Source organism: Podarcis erhardii (genome assembly GCF_964252035.2).
Source record: "Podarcis erhardii genome assembly, chromosome: 6".
Taxonomy (NCBI): Eukaryota; Metazoa; Chordata; class Lepidosauria; order Squamata; family Lacertidae; genus Podarcis; species Podarcis erhardii.
In genome coordinates, this window is record NC_138510.1 from 22,252,814 (window position 1) to 22,275,680 (window position 22,867).

A 22,867-nucleotide genomic window follows, 5' to 3' on the forward strand; every position below is an offset into this window, starting at 1 on the left:
ATGCCTGACTAGGGCTTTGCTAGTGAGGCTGAGTAGACATAAGCATACTTCAACATCACTAACCTTACAAGGTCTTTGCAACATCCAAATCATAATTTGTAAAGGCTGGAGAAAAATTTAAATTCTTTTTTCTTTCTTTCTTTTTTTTTTACAAACGCACTAGAAGTCAAATTGGTGTTAATTTCTATCAAGGCTAAATACAGACCCACATATTTCAGTATAAATGGGTGGTGCATCAAATTTTAAGATATTCATTCTTTCCACAGTGAGACACAGCCGGAGTCCTGTTATCCCCATTTATGCTTTATTTATCAGTGTTTTTTTTATAAAAGTCTTTTCAAACTGCTGGGGGAACATCAGCTACGGTTCCTCCAGGATACCAAGGGATGAACATTTCTAGGTTCTATGCACAACAAAACACATAAAACAGCAACCCTGTGCTGTCACCCAAATGAATCGCAGAACTTTCAAGGAATGATCCAGGACCCTTGGCTTCGGGCAAGTCCTCACAACACTTCCAACAGTGTAGAAAGTTGCACAAGTGGCAACATGCCTGCCTTATCTCTCAGGAGGCACTAGGATGGTCTACTCTTTGGTAATGAGCACGCACTCGGATTTCTCCTCTGTTCCACAATTTTTGCCCAAATGTGCCCCTTTGCAGGAACCTGCAAAACAACGAGAGAGATCAGTGCGGATGGTTCATGTGCATATCCCCCAAATGTTCCCAGCAACATGATTTCAAAGAGTCTTGCAATGGCTGTAAGAGCATAAGGGCCCAATGGCACATTTAGTTCAGGAATTGGTTTTCAAAATGCTCAACAAGATGCCCACAAAGAGGACTTCACTGCAACAGAACTATACCCACTCATGGTGCCCATCAAATGGTATCCAAACAGCCTCCATCGATGGAGGTAGAACACAGCCATCATGACTAGAAGCCACAACCGCTGATAGCCTAGTCCTGTGTACATATGTCTAAACCAGTGTAGGCATAGACTCCTATTGTAGACCAAGCTGTGCAACAAGTAAACATCATCACCATCATTTTTAATTTGTATACCGTCTTTCTATTTTACAATACTCAAGGCGGTTTACAAGCTGAAGAAACAAAAAATGTACATCTTATAACAATCTAATGCATGGGTAGGCAAACTAAGGCTCAATCGCCTTCTAAATCTGGCCCACAGACTGTCTGGGAATCAGTGTGTTTTTACATGAGTAGAATGTGTCCTTTTATTTAAAATGCATTTCTGGGTTATTTGTGGGGCATAGGAATTAGTTCCATTTCCCCCCCTTCAAAATATAGTCTGGCCCTCCACAAGCTCTGAGGGACAGTGGAGCGGCCCCCTGCTGAAAAAGTTTGCTGACCCCTGATTCTAATGCAATACAAAAATGTGATAACAAAACATAACTTTAAAATAACAAAACATAACTTTAAAATAGGCAACTTACATAAAAAAGTAACATTCAACAATCATTAGAATAGTATTAAATAATAACAGCAACATATGAAAGTTAAACAGAAATCCACTCAACAGTTACAATAAATAATTTCTACACTATAATCAATAAAACAACGGCAAACTACAGTCCATAAAATAATACAATACAAATGGAGAAGCAGAGACAAGAGGATGGGGCAAGACAGGTGGAAGGAGGCCTTGCCTGATGGAGTCTCTCTCCTCACAGTTCTTTCTCCAGGACCAGTTTCCTTATGAGGAGTCCCAGGGCCAGGGGGTGGGCAAGGCAGGTGGAAGGGGCCTCTTCAGGACTTACCGTTTCTTTGAGAACTGCTGGTCTATCTCTTCTAGAGTCTGTCCTTTGGTCTCGGGCACAAAAAGGTAAACAAACACAACAGCCACTGCTCCCACTAGTCCATAGAGAAGGAACATCCATGATAAGCCTATGGCATCTGCAAGCAGTAGTAAAACACGATTAACATGTGGCAAGACAGAACTTTTGCTTGGACATAATGAAGGGTGGTATATTCTCAGAACAGTAGTGTGCATTACCTTATTAATATGCAGTTGGGCCAAGACAAAGCACAGTGACATAGGCAGGAATTTGGTCCAGTAGGTAAATAATGTTCATCTTTCGCAGCATTCAACAGGGATTGCCAGGGCAGTGCCCATGGGCACAATGGTGTTCCCACGATGCCCATGAAATCTTTGAGCCCTTTTCCCATTCACTGCCCCCTTGGCTGTGAGGCGAAATGGAGGGTAGTTAATTTTAATCTTCCCTGAAAAGTACTTAAGAGCTGAAGCAGGAAGTCCAAAGACTGAAAAACTTTCCTGCTTCCTCTTTCAGCTCTAAGTGCTTCTCAATGCTCAGATTAATTCCACCAGATCCAACTTTTACCTATATATCTTGGAAAAGGGAACTGTATGTGTATGCTGTGCATTTTCTCTCTTACTGTCTCTCTGTGCAGGGAGCAATAGGGGAGAAAGTGACCTGGAGGGGCATTTGCTCATAAATCCCATGGGCCTACAAAGTTTGTCAACTCTTGGCATAGATGTTTTGGTCATTCAGAATTGCAGGCTGCCTGTAAAGTTAGACTTTCCCTGTCAGATAGGGCCACTCCCTGCCACCAAGGCCACTTAGGCCTCAAGCAACAATACTGGATCCAAAAGTACCCTCAAGCTATGTACCTGCTCCATCAGGGGGAGTGTAGATGTTAGAATTCCTGCTCCATGATTGCAGTCATGGGATTGTTGTTTTTCACATGACGGTGTATGTTTTGACTCCACAGATTGGAAAGTGATGAAGACAGGATGTTTGTGTTACTGTGTTCCGTGAAGTGGGACTATTGTCCTTTGTTTTTTCTCTGATGCTAGAGAGAGAGGGAGCCATGTTGCAGTGCTCTGTGTGTGTTTATATGTAAATAAAGTAGATTAGCCCAAATGCTGAGTTGCTGAGGTCTATTACGCATGACGCGCAGACTCTGCGGATCCCTAAGTGTGCTGGTGTCGGTTGACATTGGTTGCTGTGATGTTCAGGATGAAAGAAAGCTTTTGAAGCTCCCAAATGATTGACCAGGAGGGAGAGAACATGCCAGTCGGGCATGTGTCTCTGCCAGGGTCCTACTCGAGTGTAGGCTGAACTCCTGACAGGAACATCATCGAGAGCAGGCCGCATCCCATCCACCTGGTTCAAAATTCAAGATGGGTTCTCTCCCTTCACAGCAGTTCAGCAGACAGACATTTGCCGTTGTTACAGTGGAACCTTGAACTCAAACATAATCCGTTCTGGAAGACCATTCAACTTCCGATACGTTCGAGTTCCGAGGCGCAGCTTCCAATTAGCCGACAGCTAGGTTTTTGTCCGAGGAACGTTAAAAAACCGGATCACTTACTTCCAGGTTTTGGGCATTCAGGAGCCGAAACATTTGAGAATGGAGTCACTCTAGTTCAGAGGTTCCACTGTATTATTATAGTTTCTATTTAGCTTCCCTCCCTCCAAGGAGCATACGGTTCCTTCCCCCAGTGTTCTTCCCAAGGTGAGCTACATGGCGGAGTAAGGATTTGAACCTGGGTCACCCACTATGGTCTAAGTTTAATGTTCTAACCTGTCTAGTAATGTATTGTGGAGAAACTGAGGATGGAGCAGGATACAAGCCTAACCACATACCTGCAATCAGCCCTGCTCTGAAGCAAATTGCTGTGGAGAATATCAAACACAAGCAATGGCCATACATACCAATGAGGTCAAGGAATGTGAGACTGATCAGCAGATTGGCAGCCCAGTTGAAGCTGTTGCAGAAGGCAAAGGCTCTGCCTCGTATGTTGCAAGGGTAGATCTCACTGAGAACAAGCCATGTCACTGTGGCAGGAGAAAGGAAAGCAGAGGAACAGGGTGAAGATGGAGGGAAACCAACCAGCAGAGAACCAACTTGGGAAAAGCTTCGGATGTAGCTGGAAAGTTAGGATTTGCTGGGCTGGGCGACAAAGACACACAGAAGATTCAAACTAACCAGAATGAAGACAATGACTACGTTTAAATGTCACAAGAAACTGTGGTTAAAATTAATTTTGGTCTTAGTTTGGCTTGTTTCATATAAACCAGTTAACATGAACCATGGTTTGCCAGGTTCAGTTGATACACTAAACTTGGCTAAGTGAAAGCTTCTGATGTCTTCCTCACAGCTGTGCCTAAGGAGAAGGGACATCACATAAGGCCAAAGCTCACTTTGGTTCATTCTCAACTAAGCATTAACAAGAGACATGGTAGTTCCACACAGTTTGAAAGAGGGATTGTTGCTTTTGGGACATACAGACAGTGCTTTTTTTCAAGGGGTACTCAAGGTTACGCAGTACTGGCACCTCTTTTTTGTTGTTGTTAAAAAGTGTGGCACTTCCTGTAACAACTTCATGGTGAGTACTGGCACCTATTTTACTAGGGGGGAAAGCACTGAGAAATCCATTTTTTAACGAGACAAGAAAAAGTACGTATATACACCAAACAAAAGGAAGTCATAATTCTTCCAAATCACTTTCTGACCTTAATAGGTTTCCTGAAGTTTCATTTGTCTAAATCAGATTGGTCCGCTATTAGACAAGTTTGTGATCAGTGGGGAAAATAAACAAACCAGTCAGTTAAACAAATGTGGAATTGGAGGACAAAGACGAATTCCAATCCAGTCTCTGGGTTGTATCTTTTGCCCCTCATGTCTTATACTGTAGTTTTGCCCCTCATGTCTTATATTGGGGCAGGCTATGAAAAAGCATATGGATTGCACATGTAGTAGTAGTAGTAGTAGTAGTAGTAGTAGTAGTAGTAGTAATTCCATTATTTGTACCCTGTCCATCTGACTGGGTTGCCCCAATGTAGTATTTCTAGATCCAAATAATGAAAAACAGCCAATCTCAACTTCCAACTTTCTTGAAATAACTCTTTTATAAACAGTGATAAATGAAGACCATGTCCATTTAGACCCACCTTTTCTAGGGCTGCTGAATGACCAAGATGGGTACCAGTTTGTTGAGGTTATGGTGAATGTGCTTGGAGCAACCACACAAAATGCATTCAGGTTGCCTTGCAAGTTACAGCAGCCTACCACCACTGAAAACTGCCTAAAGCTTTTCATGTAATTAACACGCCTGCCAAACTCTTGCATATGTATTTGGAAGGATTATTTCCAGGTGTTTGCCTACCCAGGTATGTAAATAAGATTCTGCCGGAACTGCTACTTCCCGGAACGTTGTAGGTGAAAGGAAATATTTCAGAAACAACGGGGAGAAGTCCTAGGTACCACAACCGTTGTAGGAAGCAAATGGCCCCATATATCAAATGTAGAGCCTGTACTCTGGATGCAGAAGATTCAGAGTTCAACCCCCAGCTGCTCCAGTTTGCCCAAGATCTTGTCTACTCCAAGTAAAGCAGGGAATGGCATCTGCCCAAGATCTTGGAGTAGACAATGCAGGCTAAATGGAACAATGGTCCAAGGGAGCGTCACATGCTCAAAAGGAGCAATGGACATCTCCAATGATCATAGAGAGGGCTGAGCCACTCCTAGTATTTCTCCCTCAAGACTGCAGCAAGCTGCCAGGGGTGGCATTTTTGTTTAAACTCCCTTTTCCCTCTTCCTTGACTGCCCTTCATCCTGGGAGTGAGAATGGGAGGACACCACTAAAATTACCCACAGCGCGGCATTTGATTACATTAGTTTCCACCTACAACCGTCTTGTCTTTAACCATTTGCCTGGTTGCCACTGGTAGACAAGGATTCCATACAGGTGAGTGCAGCATGGAATTCCCTCTAAGGGAGCGACTGGGATTCATGAAACGGGGACTGAGCACTCTGCTTTGCCAGCCCAATCAACTTCTATACTAGCCAGAGAGGAACTTAAGCCACTTACTCCACAGCTGACTGAACTGGCAAAGGAGAGACAAAGCTCTCCACTTTGCCAGCCCAACAGCCAATCAGATTGCAGAGTGCTCTATACCTGCTTCACCTGACCAGCTTCCATGAAGTGCCTCATGAACCAGCTCTAGCCATGTTTGGCATCTATCAGCTTCACCTATGCAGGTAAATGAAGATGAGGAGTAATGGTTAGAGTCAGCTTAGGTCAGGCTTCCTCAACCTCGGCCCTCCAGATGTTTTGAGACTACAATTCCCATCATCCCTGACCACTGGTCCTGCTAGCTAGGGATCAGGCAAGTTGTAGGCCAAAAACATTTGGAGGGTCGAGGTTGAAGAAGCCTGGCTTAGGTGTTCATTCCCAGCCAAACATTCCCAGCTGGTGAATGTTTTAAAAAGCAGTGGAGGAAGAAGACCTAGTAAGATTATGGGAGATGGGCAATGGAGTGACCAGGGTAGCAGGGGAGAAGGAAATGCTTCTAGCTCACAATTTTTCTTTTACTAGTTTTCTGTTAACTCACAGGAGTGACCCCTCTTATGAGCAAATATCAGGAGGCAAGTAAAAGGCTCAGGGAGTGCTTAGTAACAAGACACATTTATGGGATCCTTATATTTTATTTTTACTGTACTCATTCAATTTTGGTGCCCACAGCTGCTTGGTCAAGGCAGAAGCACATTCACACACAGTCAGGTCCATGCAGACGGGTGGGCTGAATTAGGTAGGAATGTGAAAGCAAAGGGAATTCACTTACTTGGTCCAAATCCAATTGAGAATGCACTCACAAAAGCCATCAAACTTAGCAGTGTGATCCAGTTTAGAAGCAGGTGTTCCTTTGAAGGAGCATTGCCCAAAGATGAGCTGGTATCTTGTCCCTTTCCTTTATCGGACTGATTGAGAAAATGGGTCTGCCCGGTGTGTGGAGTGTTTGTCATCCTCTCTCCTTTTCTGTGGGTGGCAAGAGTCCTGGTCAAGCCTATGGGCTTCGTGATGGCTGAAGTCAATTCCATTTGCATTTCACTGCCACCTGATGCCAGCAGGGAGTAAGACACAGCTGGATGGGAGGACACTGACTTTCCAGGGAGATGAGCCGAGCTGAACGAAGTGGCATTTGAACCTGGGAGCGTTTCACAGTCTTTGGCCATCTCTAATGAAACAGAGCAGCTGGTCAGGCCGATAGCAGTCACCGAAAAGGCCATCACTATGCAGCCAGCCATCAGCAGCACTCTTCTGCCAGCCCTATCTGCAAAAGCCATTGCAACAACAGTCGCAATGACCTTCATCACCCCCAGGCCGACGGAAGCCAGGACAGCAGAGGAATCACTCTGAAAGCCCACTGAGCGGAAGATGGTGGAAGCATAGCCAAGGATGTTGGGTTGCCCTGTGAACTGCTGAAAGAGCACCAATCCTAGGCCAACCAGAGTTCGGCTTCTCATGTTATCCTTGGTGCGGAAAAGGTCCACGAAAGAGTAACTCTTCTCCCTAGGGCCTGGTGGCAACATGACGTCGTCATTCTTTTGCTGCTGAATGAGGCTTTTGCTAGTCTCGCTGTAGCAAACGTTTAACTTCACAGAGTTCTTTGGGAGGAATAGGATGCTGAGGAACTGAACGACTGCCGGGCCAATGGCCAAGCCAAACATGTACCGCCAGCCCTCGGCAGTGTCCGCAAAGATGTAATTCAGGGCATAGGAAAGTAAGATGCCCACGGTGATGCCAGCTTCGTAGAGGGAAACTAGCACCCCTCGTTGATGGGCAGCCACCATTTCCGAGACATATATACAGCACGCCATAGAGGACAAAGAGATGGCGAAGCCTACGGTCACACGTCCGCACACCAGCCAAACAAGCGACCCGGAGAGTGTAAGGACGAGACTGCCGCACAACAGAATGGCATTGCTGACCAATATTGCTTTGCGTCTTCCCTGGTGGTCAATGAAGATCCCGCCAACCAGAGAAGCCAAGAGAGCCCCAATGAGCAAGGAACTCACAAGGGCTTCCCGTTCGAAACAGCTAAGACGGAGCTCCACTTGTAGCTGCAGCAAGGCCCCTGAGATAATTCCAAGTTCATAACCAAAAATCAGTCCACCAAGGAGTGAGACGGTTGAAGATAACAGGAGAACCAGCAGTGCATGTCCTGTAAAGAAAGAAGAGCACTCATGAGGTTTCAGGATGTTTCTCATCCACATTTACAGGAAATAGGAATCTCTGTGTGTGTGTGTCTTTTAAGATCTGCGTGTGCAAACAAATGTGCGGACCTGTTCCTTAAGCAAACAATATACTAAAGCCTAGCAATATATAGCTTCAGTCACTCTCTGCACAAACAGAATTAGTATCTCAAGCATTTTATGAGCGTGTGCCCTGTTCTTTTAGCAAACAAGATGCTATCTTCCTTAATAAGTCAACAGAGTGATTGTTTAGTCGCAGTTAGTCCATTTGAACTTGTAATCTGTAACTAGTAACATGCTTTGCTGACCCCTGGAAGGATATTTTTTCTGCTTTTAAAATTAGCACAGCACCAATAAAGCCACCACATTTAAAATGGAATATTGGTCCAATTGTTTTTCATAAAGTAAACATGGGATTCCCAGGCATCAATCCACACCAGTCCCATTGTTTCCAATCAAGTCGTAGTAAACTTTAGCTGGATTGGGACCAGCTAAGAAAATGAAACTGAATATTGAACTTCAACACACAGTAATTGTATTACCAATTTAACACCAATCTAATTAGGTTAATTAATCCAGACAGAAGCATCCTTGCTAAAGCAGATGCAGGAGGCAGAAATCTCTTAATAGGGAAAAATTCAGTACACATCAGAGGTAGCATAGGCAGATTTAGCTGTAAATCAGGAAGTCCAGATTCAAATATTTTATTTGCCACTGATTGGTCTAAGCTGAGCTCCCGCCTTTCAGCCCATATATGAAATATGGACTTCCTTGCAGGATTATTGTAGGAGTTGCAGAGATTAACTTACACAAAGTGCTATGTGAATGCAATGTCATTATCTAAAGCACTACAGAAATGCTAAGCATTAGCATTCCTAAATATTATTAGCACAAGCAAGCTTTTAAAATAATGAGACTACGGGTGTCACATATTAGGAACATCATGTCTGAAAAGCCCCCGCCATACAGTGAACAGCCTTTGCCTCTTTCCTAAAAGCCTGAATTCATAAATTGAGTGACGTGTGGAAGCCACTTTGGGCTTGCTGTCTGTGGATTCTGCCTCCATGTAGCAAACTGTGGGTGTTCAGCATGAACTGGGCAAAAACCCCTAGAACACACAGCGAGACACACAATGAATGTGGAGACATGTGGAGATGGCTGCCACAGGGAGACATTTTGAAACCATCTCCGTGTGGCAAGTGTTTCTGTCTCACTCCAAGCCATGCAAGTCCCTCTCTTCTTCCCTGCCGCAAAGTTGTACTTTAAAAATGCTGGGAACAGCATGGGACTATTTTTGCAAATGCAAAACCTTCTGGGTGACAGTGATGAAGGCCAGACCAGCCAGTCCTATTCCCCTGTAGGGTGTTTCAGTTCTGCTGCCTCACTTTCAGCTGTCAACTGCTTGCCAGCCAGGAGAGTCCTACATATGTCTTTGCGGGTATGTGTTACTGTTACAGCTTTCAGTACACAGAACAGCAAACATCTGTGTCACTTTCTCCTACCTGCTAGGAATTCTTTCAGGTAAACAAAATGACTGGCGCTTTGTCTAATATATTCTCCATGAAGCTGAAAACAGACCTCTGGGCACTTTGCCATGCTTACCCTCCTGCATCAACTCATCTCATTGCCACGCTTCGTTCCAGCACACGACATCAGTTCTATGATCCCATGTCTAATCCTGCCCAAATGCACAGGAGCCTCATTAATGGCTAGTTTCATCAGGGACATTTCAAACCCTTTTCCGTGACAAAAACACAAGAGTCCTGCCTACCACAGGCCTCTATTTGGGGAAGGGCTGTAGCCAGCAGCATGCGGTGATTTTTTTTTTTTTTTTGATTTTTTTTTTTGTATGGGAACAGTCAGGGAGCATTGCTTGCGAGGGCAATGGGGATGGGAGGCTGACATTGCGAGCATGAGCATCGCGCCTCCCTCCCTAAGTGGGGCAAAAGCTTCCAGGTCTTTGGCAAGGAGGTGCCAGGCGTCTGAAATGATAATGGAGCTGAAATATACTCAGAGTCAAGAGTGGATTTCATGCTCTTTATTCAGCTCATAGTGGTGAGGAGGAATGGAAGTTCCCTCAGAATGTCTGCTTTATATACATTATTTACACAAAGAGCCCCATGTGATTGGCTAATTCCGGGATTCACCTGTAGGCCAATCTGGTTGCGGATTCACTTCCACCTGGAGCTGGATTGGGTGGCTCCTGTAGACCAATCAGACTGCTGCATTCTGAATCCTATTGTTCTAGGACCAATCAGACTGCTGCATTCTGAATCCTATTGTTCTAGGACAATCAGACTGCTGCATTCTGAATCCTATTGTTCTAGGACCAATCAGACTGCTGCATTCTGAATCCTATTGTTCTAGGACCAATCAGACTGCTGCCTTTTGGATCCTATTCAACTCAATACGTAACAGGAGCCCTCCTGCCTCTTTCCCTTGGGGAAGGTGGCAGGAGGGTTCTTGGTTGGAGCATCACACCTCCCTCCCTAAGCCAGGCAGAAGCTTCCCAAGATTTGGGAAGGAGGTACCAGGTCTTATTACTTTAATACTCTTTTTAAAAAGTTTTTATTGAGAATTTCAACATAACAAATTATCAAAACATATCATCTTCTTTTCATTCCTCCCCATTTTCCCCTCCCCCCTCCCCAAAAAGGAACCCTCCCCCCCCCCCGAGACTTCCCTCAGTTCCTCTCTCTGATTTTTCAACACATATTATTCTCTGCATATTATCAAATTGTCAAGATCCTTAAATCATCTGTCTATTATGTTAACAATCAATAAATTTGTGTATGTTTATTCAAAACTGTATAACTTTAATACTCTTAATTTATCAGGAACATTTAGGGGACTAGCCCACACTCCACGCTGGGCTTCTCTTGGGCTTAACTTGCAAGCTGCAGCTGTTGTGGAATGCTGCAGCTAGATTGCTGCCTGGAATACCCTGTGGACACCATAGAATACCTCTGCTAAAAGAGCTGCACAGGCTGCCAATATGTTACTGTGGCAGTTCAAGGTTTTAGTGCATTTAGTATTTAAAGACCTAAACAATTTAGGACTATCTAAGGGACTGCCTTATCCTGTCCAGTAACTGCACTCCTCAGAAGAGGCATTGCTGAGAATAGGAGTAGGAGGAGGAGTTACGCTAAGACTAGACCATGTCATTACAGAGGGGGCAGATTTAGTCGTTGTCTGAGGACTATTCCTGCCTCCGGGTCTGGTCCTGACCAGATGGATACTAGAATCAGCAAGGGATACCCACATGACCTGAAGGTGCTGCTGTGCAATGCCAGGTCAATGATTCATAAGACCACTGCCATCCATGACTTGATCATGGATGGAGGACTTGACCTGGCATGTGTAACAGAGACTTGGTTGGATGAAGCAGATGGGCCTGTCCTTGCCGCTGCTTGTCCACCAGGTTTCTCTTACGCACAGCAACCCAGGTCATGTGGGCGGGAGGGGGGGTTGCAGTGATTTTTAGGAAGTCATTAGTTTGCACCAGGCATCCTATTGGGAAGACCCAGTTTTCCGAGTACATGTTCTAGAAGTTGGGCAATAGGGGCAGTACAGGATTCCTTTTGGTGTACCGACCTCCCCGCTGCACCAAGGATTCCCTGCCTGAGCTGCTTCAGGTCGTGGTGGATGTTCTCCTGGAGACACCTAGCTTGGTCGTCCTAGGGGATTTTAACATCCATGCCGACATGACCTTACAAGGGGCCGCTCAGGACTTCGTGGAAAGCATGGCCTCCATGGGGCTGTCCCTGAATAAGTCTGGCCCAACCCATAGCCGCGGACATGCCTTGGACCTGGTGTTTACCTCTATGGATGTTGGTGATCTGACACTAAGTAAAAGCGAAACGAAAGAAGTGCCATAGTCAGATCACTTCCTGGTGCAACTGGACTTCTCTGCGACCCATCCCCTCTGCAGGGAGGTGGGACCAATTCGGATGGTCCGCCCCCGCCACTTAATGGATCCAAATGGTTTCCAGAGAGTGGTAGGGGATGCTTTATCCCATGTTGATGGCCTTTCACCTGATTCCCTGGTGGCCCGCTGGAATGCGGAGTTAACCAGGGCTATTGACTGTTTGGCTCCAAAGCGCCCTCTCTGATTGCATGGAGCCCGGACAGCCCCGTGGTTTTCCACGGATCTGAGGGCAATGAAACAATAGTTGAGACAGCTAGAGCGCCGGTGGCAGATAACTCATTCCAAATCTGACCGGACACAGGTTAGAGCTCAGCGTCGAGCCTACCAAGTGGCGATAGCGACGGCGAAAAAGAATTTCTTCACCGCCTCTATTGCATCTGCAGAAAACAGCAGCAGGAGACTTTTTCAGGTGGTTCACAATTTAGTGGAACCACCTGCAACATCGGGGCCCAGTACGGGCCACATGTTCTCCTGCAATGATTTTGCAAAGTTTTTTGCAGATAAAATCGCTCAGATTCGGGAAGAGGTAGACTCCACCGTGGGAGCACGGCCGGGGTGGGAGAGTGCTAGAGTTTTGTCTAGTCAAGTTGAGTGGGATCAATTCCAATCTGTTACCTCCGAGGATGTGGACAGGCTGCTTGGACGAGTGAAACCAACCACCTGTCTCCTGGATCCTTGCCCATCCTGGCTTATAAAAGCTAGCCGGGAAGGACTGGGCGATGGGCTTCGTGGGGTGGTGAATGCTTCCCTCCATGAGGGAGCCTTCCCAGACCCGCTGAAAGAGGCGGTTACTAAACCGCTTCTTAAAAAAACATCTTTAGATGCGGCCACAATGGCCAACTATTGCCCAGTCTCAAATCTTCCATTCTTGGGCAAGGTGATTGAGCGAGCGGTTGCTGAACAACTGTGTCCAGGGCAGCTGTTTACCAGCTCCATCTGGTACGTAGGCTGAGACCCTATCTGCCTGCAGACTGTCTCGCCAGAGTGGTGCATGCTCTGGTTATCTCCCGCTTGGACTACTGCAATGCACTCTATGTGGGGCTACCTTTGAAGGTGACTCGGAAACTACAACTAATCCAGAATGCGGCAGCTAGACTGGTGACTGGGGGCGGCCCCCGAGACCATATAACACCGGTCTTGAAAGACCTACATTGGCTCCCAGTATGTTTCCGAGCACAATTCAAAGTGTTGGTGCTGACCTTTAAAGCCCTAAACGGCCTCGGTCCTGTATACCTGAAGGAGCGTCTCCACCCCCATCGTTCTGCCCGGACGCTGAAGTCCAGCGCCGAGGGCCTTCTGGCGGTTCCCTCATTGTGAGAAGCAAAGCTACAGGGAACCAGGCAGAGGGCCTTCTCGGTAGTGGCACCCGCCCTGTGGAACGCCCTTCCAGCAGATGTCAAAGCGATAAACAACTACCTGACATTCAGAAGACATCTTAAGGCAGCCCTCTTCAGGGAAGTTTTTAACGTGTGATATTTTACTGTATTTTTGGTTTCTATGGAAGCCGCCCAGAGTGGCTGGGGAGGCCCAGCCAGATGGGCGGGGTATAAATAAATTATTATTATTATTATTATTATTATTATTATTATTATTATTATTATTATATCATATGCCACATAGCAGGTGCACTAGAAACTGGGCTTTTAGTGTTGCAGTTCCAGCCCTCTGGTCACCAGGTGAAATCAGACAGGTGCCAAGTGTGATGATGTTTAGGTGTCTATTGAAAACATATTTGTTTAGGAAGGCTTTCCCTGACGTGTAACTCTGTCATTCATCTGATGAAATTGCTTTATTGGTTTCAGAGTGTTTGTGGATGGTTTTATTATTTCAGAGCTTGTTTGAGTAACTTTACAGTCCGTAGAGCTTGTGTTTCATTCTGTGTTCACCCTTTCAATGGCTTTAGGCTGGGAAGTTGTTGTTTTTTTTATCTCTTTAAGAACAATAATACAGTGGTGCCCCACAAGACGAACGCCTCGCAAGACGGAAAACCCGCTAGATGAAAGGGTTTTCCGTTTTGGAGGCGCTTCGCTAAACGAATTTCTCTATGGGGTTGCTTCGCAAGACGAAAAAATCTTGTGAGTTCCCGCGGGTTTTTTTCGCTCCCCCCCCCTTTCCTAAGCCGCTAAGGCGCTTATCAGCTGTTCCGCTGATAAGCCACTTAACAGCTGATCGCTAAAAGCCGCTAGACCGCTAATAGCGCTAATCCGCTAAGCTGTCAATGGGCTTGCTTCGCAAGACGAAAAAACCGCTAGACAAAGAGAATCGCGGAACGGATTCTTTTCGTCTTGCGAGGCACCACTGTACCCTTTCTCTTCAATATGCTGTCCTAAATAAAGAGTGCAAATATTTTGGAAATAATATTGAAAACATTTCTCATGGTGTAACGACATTTACAGTCTTTAATACATTTGGCACAGTCTGTTATCTCATGTTATTATGTTGTTGTTAAATAAGTAGATTTGCACTTATGAAGCTATTTTTAGTGCCTTATTTGTTATTCCCCTCCTGACATAACGCTGCAAAAATTCTGCCATCTGTACAGCTGCCTATGCTGCCGCAGACATTTCTTGTCTATAGGTAGCCAATTAGAAGCAATATTTATTCAGGGAGAGTAAAAGAGCTTTGCAGAAAACTGGGACGGTTCATTAGTTCCTACCTGCAAACTGTATTAGGCACATACGCCGCTGCTGCGAATGCCGTGACTGATTCAATTAGATCCTCCTCTAATTTCCATTGCTTTCCTGGCTGCTAATGTTTGGTGAGCTTTGATTAACATGCAGCCTGGTACTCACAAATCAGTCAGTGTATTAAGAGGAAAGTGGGAGAAAGAGAGATTGGGGAGATAATTGGCAAAGCTATAGTGATGATCCCCATGAAGTCTGTGGCAGGAGTCCATAAAAACGTGAGGATCAAACCAAAGTCCTATCCAACGGCCAGGCAGATGCCTATGGGGAAGCCCACAAACAGTGGCAGACTTCGGCCTTTAAAATTTCAGTGGTGCCCCGTGTGACGCCAAAATCCGGCGCCCCCTGCCTCTCGCCTTCTGCTGTTCGTCATTGTTGCAGCGCCCTCTACAACATCCTCTTGACTCAGAGCCCAGTGATGGTGCCAGGAGCGAGCCAGCAGCAAATCACATGGAGCAGGTGAAATTAATTCTTTCTTAGAAAAACAGGATCAGGCTCAGGATCGGCCAGATGAATGCAGCAACTCTTCTTCAATAGGTCTTGCCCCTGTGAGGCAGTTGTGGAGACTGAGGGCCCCCACTTTCCCATATCTGCTGAAGTCTCCTCCTCTCCCCATTGTTCCCAAGCAATCTGAGACTGTGTCTGCATGTCTGCCTTTGCTTCTCCCACTTCATGTATCTTCTGGTTCTGGGAGATTGGGCGGGGGGGGGGGGAGAAGCTTGTTGCAGCAGAAGGCTGAGATACTTGTGCTTCTTCACCAACCTGACTCCTCTCTGCCTCTTGGTTTCCCTCCTCTCTTGCTTCTGCTTCTGGACTTCCCTTTGCTCATTGAGCTTCTGGACTTTCCTGCTCATTGAGCCCTGTTACCTCTTCAGCTTCTGACCCCTACAACTCCTTTTCCCAGTCTTCTCCCTTTAACCACACATTGTTGTCCCACCACCAATCCCCTGGCTCTGAGAATTCTTTCCTTGGTGGTTCCCCAGCTGGTCCCATGACAGTGGGCAAACCAGCTGTGCTTCCCTAAACCAGCCTCTGCTATAGAGTACTGGCCTTGCTTTTTCTGGACTATAAACGGGCACATGCTTGTTTCAGAAGTTTCCATCTATTTTGGCATTTCAGCGTTGTTCTAAGGTAAGGTAAAGGGACCCCTGACCATTAGGTCCAGTCGTGACCGACTCTGGAGTTGCGGTGCTCATGTTGCTTTATTGGCCGATGGAGTCGGCGTACAGCTTCCAGGTCATGTGGCCAACATGAGTAAGCCGCTTCTGGAGAACCAGAGCAGCTCACGGAAACGCTGTTTGCCTTCCCGCCAGAGTGGTACCTATTTATCTACTTGCACTTTGAAGTGCTTTCAAACTGCTAGGTTGGCAGGAGCAGGGACTGAACAACGGGAGCTCACCCCGTTGCGGGGATTTGAACCGCCAACCTTCTGATCGGCAAGTCCAAACCTAGCCCTCCAGATGTTTTGGGACTACAGTTCCCATCATCCCTGACCACTGGTCCTGTTAGCTAGGGATGATGGGAGTTGTAGTCCAAAAACAGCTGGAGGGCTGAGCTTGGCCATCATTGTTCTAAGGACTACAGTGGTACCTTGGGTTACAAACAATTCGGGTTACAAACGCTCCAGGTTACAGACTCCGCTAACCCGGAAGTAGTACCTCGGGTTAAGAACTTTACCTCAAGATGAGAACAGAAATCTCGCGGCGGCGGCGCAGGAGCAGTGGGAGGCCCCATTAGCTAAAGTGGTACCTCAGGTTAAGAACAGTTTCAGGTTAAGAACGGACGTCCAGAACGAATTAAGTTCTTAACCAGAGGCACCACTGTACTGAGAATTACAGCCAACCTACCCATATAGCTTGGAGCGAGTGGCAAGTACAACCCCTCTCTCTCTGCATGCACACACAGCAGAACAGAATAAAATGTTCAGAATAAAATCTCCACACAATTTCTTGATTCAGCTCTAATCTCCTAAAACCAACCCCAATATTGCAATCCTTCTGAAAGGATGTAACCCCATGCACAATCCTATTCCTAAAGTATGGCAGAACAAACCAAACTCCCTTTGTGCTGGGCTTGGGGTGTGTGTGTGGATTGGGCAGAAGCACACCCGTCCAACAGCTCTACTGACCTGTGTTAGTTTTCCACATCACTGCTAGCAAACAGCTCCTCCTCCTGCTTACGGAATGTGTGAGTGGGTGGATGTGCTGCATAAGGCAGGATCCTTATTGCTGGCAGACAGCAAAAAGTCTTGGAAGAGCTGTCTTGGGTTTCATGGACCCTGTAACAGCATCGGGGGTCCAGGTAGGTGCAGCGATCTGCCTCCCCAGACCTGGCCACCAACAGCTCCTGAAGTCCCACTGAATTTTGTGAGCCTTACTTCTGAATAAACATGTTTAGGATTGCCCCGTAAGTTGGGAATGAAGTATGTAACATGCTTTGAATATTTCCTCTCCCCACTCGCCCTGAAAACAGGTGTGGATGCAGCTGGGTTTTGGGTTTTTTTCCACTTCAAATGCAGAATGCTGCCCTGAACATGCACACCCATCTCTCTCTACCTTTCCAGTCTTCCAGAAAGATATTGCATGCTATTTTGAATTTTCCTCCCGCTATAAAAAGTAGTCATGGAGAGGGGATTCAAGCTGATGTACCAACTTGAAATAAAGAATGGCACCATCAGTGCATGCACCAAAATTCATTCTGGAGTTCCAGGGAGTTGTTGGCATCTGTCTGTCTCAACAGGCAATGGAGTGCACCTCCAGGAGTCAAACCACTGTGTTAGCAGCACCAAAGTGGCCTCCCCAGAGTAAGTCCTTGGCTGCCCAGATGACAAGACCACCCTCCCCCCACCTTTGCTGATGTGGTCCAAAGGAAAGCAGAGCAATACAGTGGTACCTCGGGTTACATATGCTACAGGTTACATACGCTTCAGGTAACAGACTCTGCTAACCCAGAAATAGTGCTTCAGGTTAAGAACTTTACTTCAGAACAGAAATCGTGCATCAGCAGCGTGGTGGCAGTGGGAGGTCCCATTAGCTAAAGTGGTGCTTCAGGTTAAGAAAAGTTTCAGGTTAAGAACGGACCTCCGGAATGAATTAAGTACTTAACGCGAGGTACCACTGTACAGTTTGACACCAACTTGGCTGCAGGATTTGCCAGAAGGAGGCAGGCAAAGCACTATCCAACCTTTTTAGGGATTCCATTGCTAAACAAACATGCAGACTGAGTGCTAAGTACAACAGAGGCCTCCCTTTGCTTGGGCAAGTATCAGAGAGTTGTTTAATTCTGCAAAGAATGTACCATTCAATTGGCTTTCTCTTGCTTGTTCATATTTACTTGGAAGTAAGGCCCATGACCTTCAGCAGGACAACTTTTCAAGTAAAAATGTTCAGGACTTGCATGCTTACTCAGAAGTAAGTTCTTCTGAATTTAACAGGGCACACTCCCAAATAAATATACATAGGTTGAACAGCTCTACTTTGAAAAGCCACGACTTTCAAAGCAAAGGACTACAGCCTAACTAGGAAAACTACGTCTCCTTTTTCTCTGAGCTGTGGAATTGTTGGTTACTTTTTAGCCCCTTTCACCCCTAAACCTGAAAGTCGAAGGAGGAGCACCGTTATTATTATTTTCTAATCCTCTGCTAAGAGCATCTTTCTTTAAAGCGTTCTTGCAAACCCACATACGCATTATTGTATAGAAAGTCTTAATCCACCACAGGGGTGGAGTCTGGAGAAGATAGGACGGAAAATAAGAAGATGCTTAAGGGAGACAGCTAACTGCTAGGCCTGTTATGTATCTATATTAAATTAAGCAGTCGAGTGGGAAAAGTTTGCTGTGCTTTTCCACTCCTCCATCCACGAAGCAAGCCAGGAAAAAACCAAAACAGTCTCCTTTGCCCTCCACTCTGTGTCCCCTAGCAGGGAGGATCTTGCACTTACCCATGGCGATGGGAGAGAGAGTTCAGCTCGAAAGTTTGCTTCCCGGCCTGACCAAGCAGGCGGAAAAGAAATCCCGGAGCCAAGCCCGGAGGCGCGCAGCAGTTTAGCGCTCGGCTGCCGTCGGTCGCAGCCTGGAAAGGAGGCGCATTCCGCGTTCCGGCGCCAGAGGCTCCTCCGCCGGCGAGGCGGCTCCGTTGCGCTTGCAAGGAGTCGCCGGATCGGGAGTTCGCGGCTCGGACGCCGGGGCAGCGACGGAAATGCCGCCTGCAGAAATACCGCAGCTCCGAGAAGAGGGGGAGATGCAGGATCGGACCATCGGGGCTGAAGAAGCTGAAGCTGAAGTTCCGGGACTCCGAAGTTTTTTGCCTTCTTCTTCTTCTCCCTAGTGGACGGGGCCGAAGAGCGCCACGTTGCTCCAGCCCTGCCCACTGCAGCCGGGAGGGGGAACCTCTCGAGCAAGCGGGGGTTTGTCCTGCAAGTGGCGAGGCTGGCGAGCAGCTCGTCGGGGAAGGAAGAGCCCTCTCTACCCTGTTGCTCCAAGGTCCGCCTGCAAAGGGAAACTGCGAAGCTCGGCTTCTCCTTTTGCCAGCTTCGTCCTCTCCCACTCTCAGGGCTCTTTCACGCCTAAGGAGTGTTGCATACACGTGTGAATGGGGCAAACGCGTGTCGGGTTTTCAAAGAAAGCCGATCCTTGCAGGAGTGGGAAATGCCACTGGGGCAACCAGCTGGGGAACCAGCTAGGGAAGAAAAAGGTCAGGGCCGAGGAAGTGGTGGTGAGACAAGGGAGCAAAGTGAGAGGAGGTGTCGGAAACTGAAGAGGTAACAGGGCTTAGTGGGGGGGGGGGGAATCTGTGAGGCAGAGATGAGTCCGGCTGGTGAAGACTCATTGATGTCTCCCCCTCCTACTGCAACAAGCTTCTCTCCCCCTGGCACTCCCATAACCAGAAGAAGCATGCAAAGGGCAGAGTAGAGGTTGACTTCATGCAGGCAGAGTCTCAGGTTGCTTGGAAAAAGCCCTGGAAAGGAGGGGACTTAAGACAGCTGTGGGGAGTTGGGGACTTTTCAGTCTCTGCAGCTGATTCATGGTGCAAGACCTACTGAAGAAGAATTGCTGTGCTCATTAGGCCTGACATCCCACCAAGACTGTGCAGATTGTGTTCTTGCTAATAAAGAGTTAGCTACAACTTGAATGGTGTGATTTATTGCCAGCTCACTCCTGGCAACTGGCCTGTTGTGATTGATGCTGTCTACTCTCTACACTGGCCAGAAGCAGTTATCCAGGATTTCTGGACTGAACCTGAGACCTTCCACATGCCAAAACCACGTGCTCTTCCCACTGAACCAGACAGCCCTCCATTGTGGATCATGGAAATTGTGCCTGTATCTACACAGCTGACTGGTTCGTGGATATGTTTATTTGCACAAGCATTAAGTTGCTTGGTCAGGTGTGTGGTGGAACATACCAGGTGAACCAGCCCTTAGTTTTGGTTAGTAAAGAAGATTTCTGAGCATGGAGAAAAAGATCATTTCCCCCTTGGGACAAAATGCAAAACCTGTTAGGTAACAGAGAAAATAAAATCCATCATATCAGCACACAAGTAAGCAATTGTTGCAAGTCACTGTTCATTAAATCGAGTCAAGTGATGTGACACTATTGCAACAACTGGATTAAATGTATTAAAGAGAAGCAAACAAGCATTGTGGTTTTGCACTGTTCTTTTGCCAACCTTGCTGTAAGGCAAAGCAAAACAGTGATACCATTGACGGCGGATTTGGAGCACCATCAACAGCAGCAAATGGACATGTTTCAATCAGTGCATCTTAAAGTTCTTGCTTCACTTTTTATAGCTGGGGTGTACAGTGGTACCTCAGGTTAAGTAGTTAATTCATTCTGGAGGTCCGTACTTAACCTGAAACTGTTCTTAACCTGAAGCACCACTTTAGCTAATGGGGCCTCCTGCTGCTGCCGTGCCACCGGAGCACGATTTCTGTTCTCATCCTGAAGCAAAGTTCTTAACCTGAAGCACTATTTCTGGGTTAGCGGAGTCTGTAACCTGAATCGTATGTAACCCGAGGTACCACTGTACTTTGTATTGTCCAACTCAGGCACCAAAATGTATTAAGCCAGCCCTTGAGATGTGAAGGCCTGGCAAGGGACCTGAAAAACTGGAAACAAAACCCAGGAGCTTTTTCCATATTTCTATTTTACCCGCCCCACTTCAAACTTCAGAAGCAAATTGGGTTGGGAAATGGGGGTTGGGAAATGGGGTTGTCCCCATTTTATTGCCCACCCCCCTGCCCTCCACATCTTGAGGCAGCCCTCTTAAAACAACAAACTACTTCTTGTGCAAATGGTCCTATTATTGCATCTCCCTTGCGTATTTTTTTTAAATCTGAACTGCAGTCTGCCATGGCTCAATGGACAGCAGCAAATAAAAGCTCAAAAATCTGGCACAACAACATCAAAAAATGGAAGGCCCATGGCAGAGCATTTGCTTTGCATGCAGAAGGTCCCGGGGTAAATTATTGGCATTTCTAAGTAAGGTTGGTGGGACGTGGGTGGTGCTGTGGGTTAAACCACAGAGCCTAGGACTTGCTGGTCAGAAGGTCGGCGGTTCGAATCCCCGCGACGGGGTGAGCTCCCGTTGCTCAGTCCCAGCTCCTGCCCACCTAGCAGTTTGAAAGCATGTCAAAGTGCAAGTAGATAAACAGATACCACTCTGGTGGGAAGGTAAATGGTGTTTCCGTGTGGCGTTTCTGTGCGCTGCTCTGGTTCTCCAGAAGCGGCTTAGTCATGCTGGCCAAATGACCCGGAAGCTGTACGCCGGCTCCCTCGGCCAATAAAGCGAGATGAGTGCCGCAACCCCATACTCAGTCATGACTGGACCTAATGGTCAGGGGTCCCTTTACCTTTACTAAGTAAGGTTGGGAAAGACTCCCTGTCTGAAATTGTGGAGAGCTACTGCCAGTCATTGTAGATGCGGGTGGCGCTGTGGTCTAAACCACTGAGGCTCTTGGGCTTGCCAATCGGGAGGTTGGCGGTTCAAATCCCTATGATGGGGTGAGCTCCCATTGCTCTGTCCCAGCTCCTGCCAACCTAGCTGTTTGAAAGCACACCAGTGCAACTAGATAAATAGGTACACTGTGGTGGGAAGGTAAACGGTGTTTCCATGCACTCTGGTTTCCGTCACGGTGTTCTGTTGTGCCAGAAGCGGTTTAGTCCATAGCTGTCAACGTTTCCCTTTTCTTGCGGGGAATCCTGTTTGGAATAAGGGAATTTCCCTTAAAAAACGTTGGCAGCTATGGTTTAGTCATGCTGGCCACATGACCCGGAAAGCTATCTGTGGACTAATGCTGGCTCCCTCAGCCTGAAAGCAAGATGAGCACCACAACCCCATAGTAGCATTTGACTGGACTTACTTAACCGTCCAGGGTTCCTTTACCTTTTTACCTTAGATAGACCAATGGCGTGACCCTGTTTAAGGCAACTTCCTAGGTTCCTCTTAGCTATGAGTGGCACACAGGATGATGAGGGGGGAAAGAGGTTGGCACTCATGCATCCTTAAATAGTTGTGTGGCAAAGGGTGTATTAGCCAGCATGATGGAAACAGCTGAAATTCCCTCTTCTACGTCTTCTGTTACAGACGTAGGAGCCCTGCCCCCTCTTTTTCACCTGGCCACCAGAATTGTGTGAGTGACAGTAGCTTAGTGGTACTGCATCTGTCTTGAATGCAAAAGGCCAGAGGTTCAATCCTAGGCATCTCCAGGTACGGCTGGGAACCCTGGAGTTGCTGCCAAAATTTTCATTTGAGTAAGATTCTTAAAAAATAAATAGAGAGGGAGAGCTGTGCAGCGCCCCTTCAGCGAAGCGGGAGGAGAAATGGAAGGGGCTCCGTTTCTCCTGCCGCTTCGCTGAAGGGGCGCTGCGCAGAGAGAAAAAGCTGCGCAGCACCCCTTCAGCAAAGCGGGAGGAGAAATGGAGCCCCTTCCATTTCTCCTCCCGCTTTGCTGGAGAGGGGCTGAGAAGAGAGGGAGAGAACATTTTTTTTCTTGTTCTCCTCCTCTAAAACTCGGTGTGTCTTATGGTCGGGTGCGTCTTATAGAGCAAAAAATATGGTAAATCTGAAGCTCTCCTGTGTACAGAAATTGCTGTCCGCCAACTCCTATCATCTCTGACCATTGGCCATGCTGGCAGGGGCTGATGAGAGTTGGAGTCCAACAAAATCTAGAGGGCCAAAAGTTCCCCATCTGTGAACTAGGGCAAACCTCAACTTGTTTCAGGAGAGTTCCCTTTCTC

General features: G+C 46.9%; 1 protein-coding gene across 1 annotated transcript; it reads right to left on the reverse strand.

Annotated features, from left to right (window-relative positions):
* Positions 1-287: 287 nt before the first annotated feature.
* SLC2A10 (solute carrier family 2 member 10) lies at positions 288-19,275 on the reverse strand. The gene is made up of 5 exons (XM_081867747.1): positions 18,571-19,275; positions 6,610-7,989; positions 3,697-3,819; positions 1,777-1,912; positions 288-665 (listed from the first exon to the last, which is right to left on the reverse strand). The coding sequence occupies exons 1-5, from the start codon at positions 18,572-18,574 to the stop codon at positions 566-568; spliced, it is 1,743 nt and encodes a 580-aa protein (XP_081723873.1). The 5' UTR covers positions 18,575-19,275; the 3' UTR covers positions 288-565.
* Between the last annotated feature and the right edge of the window lie 3,592 nt (positions 19,276-22,867).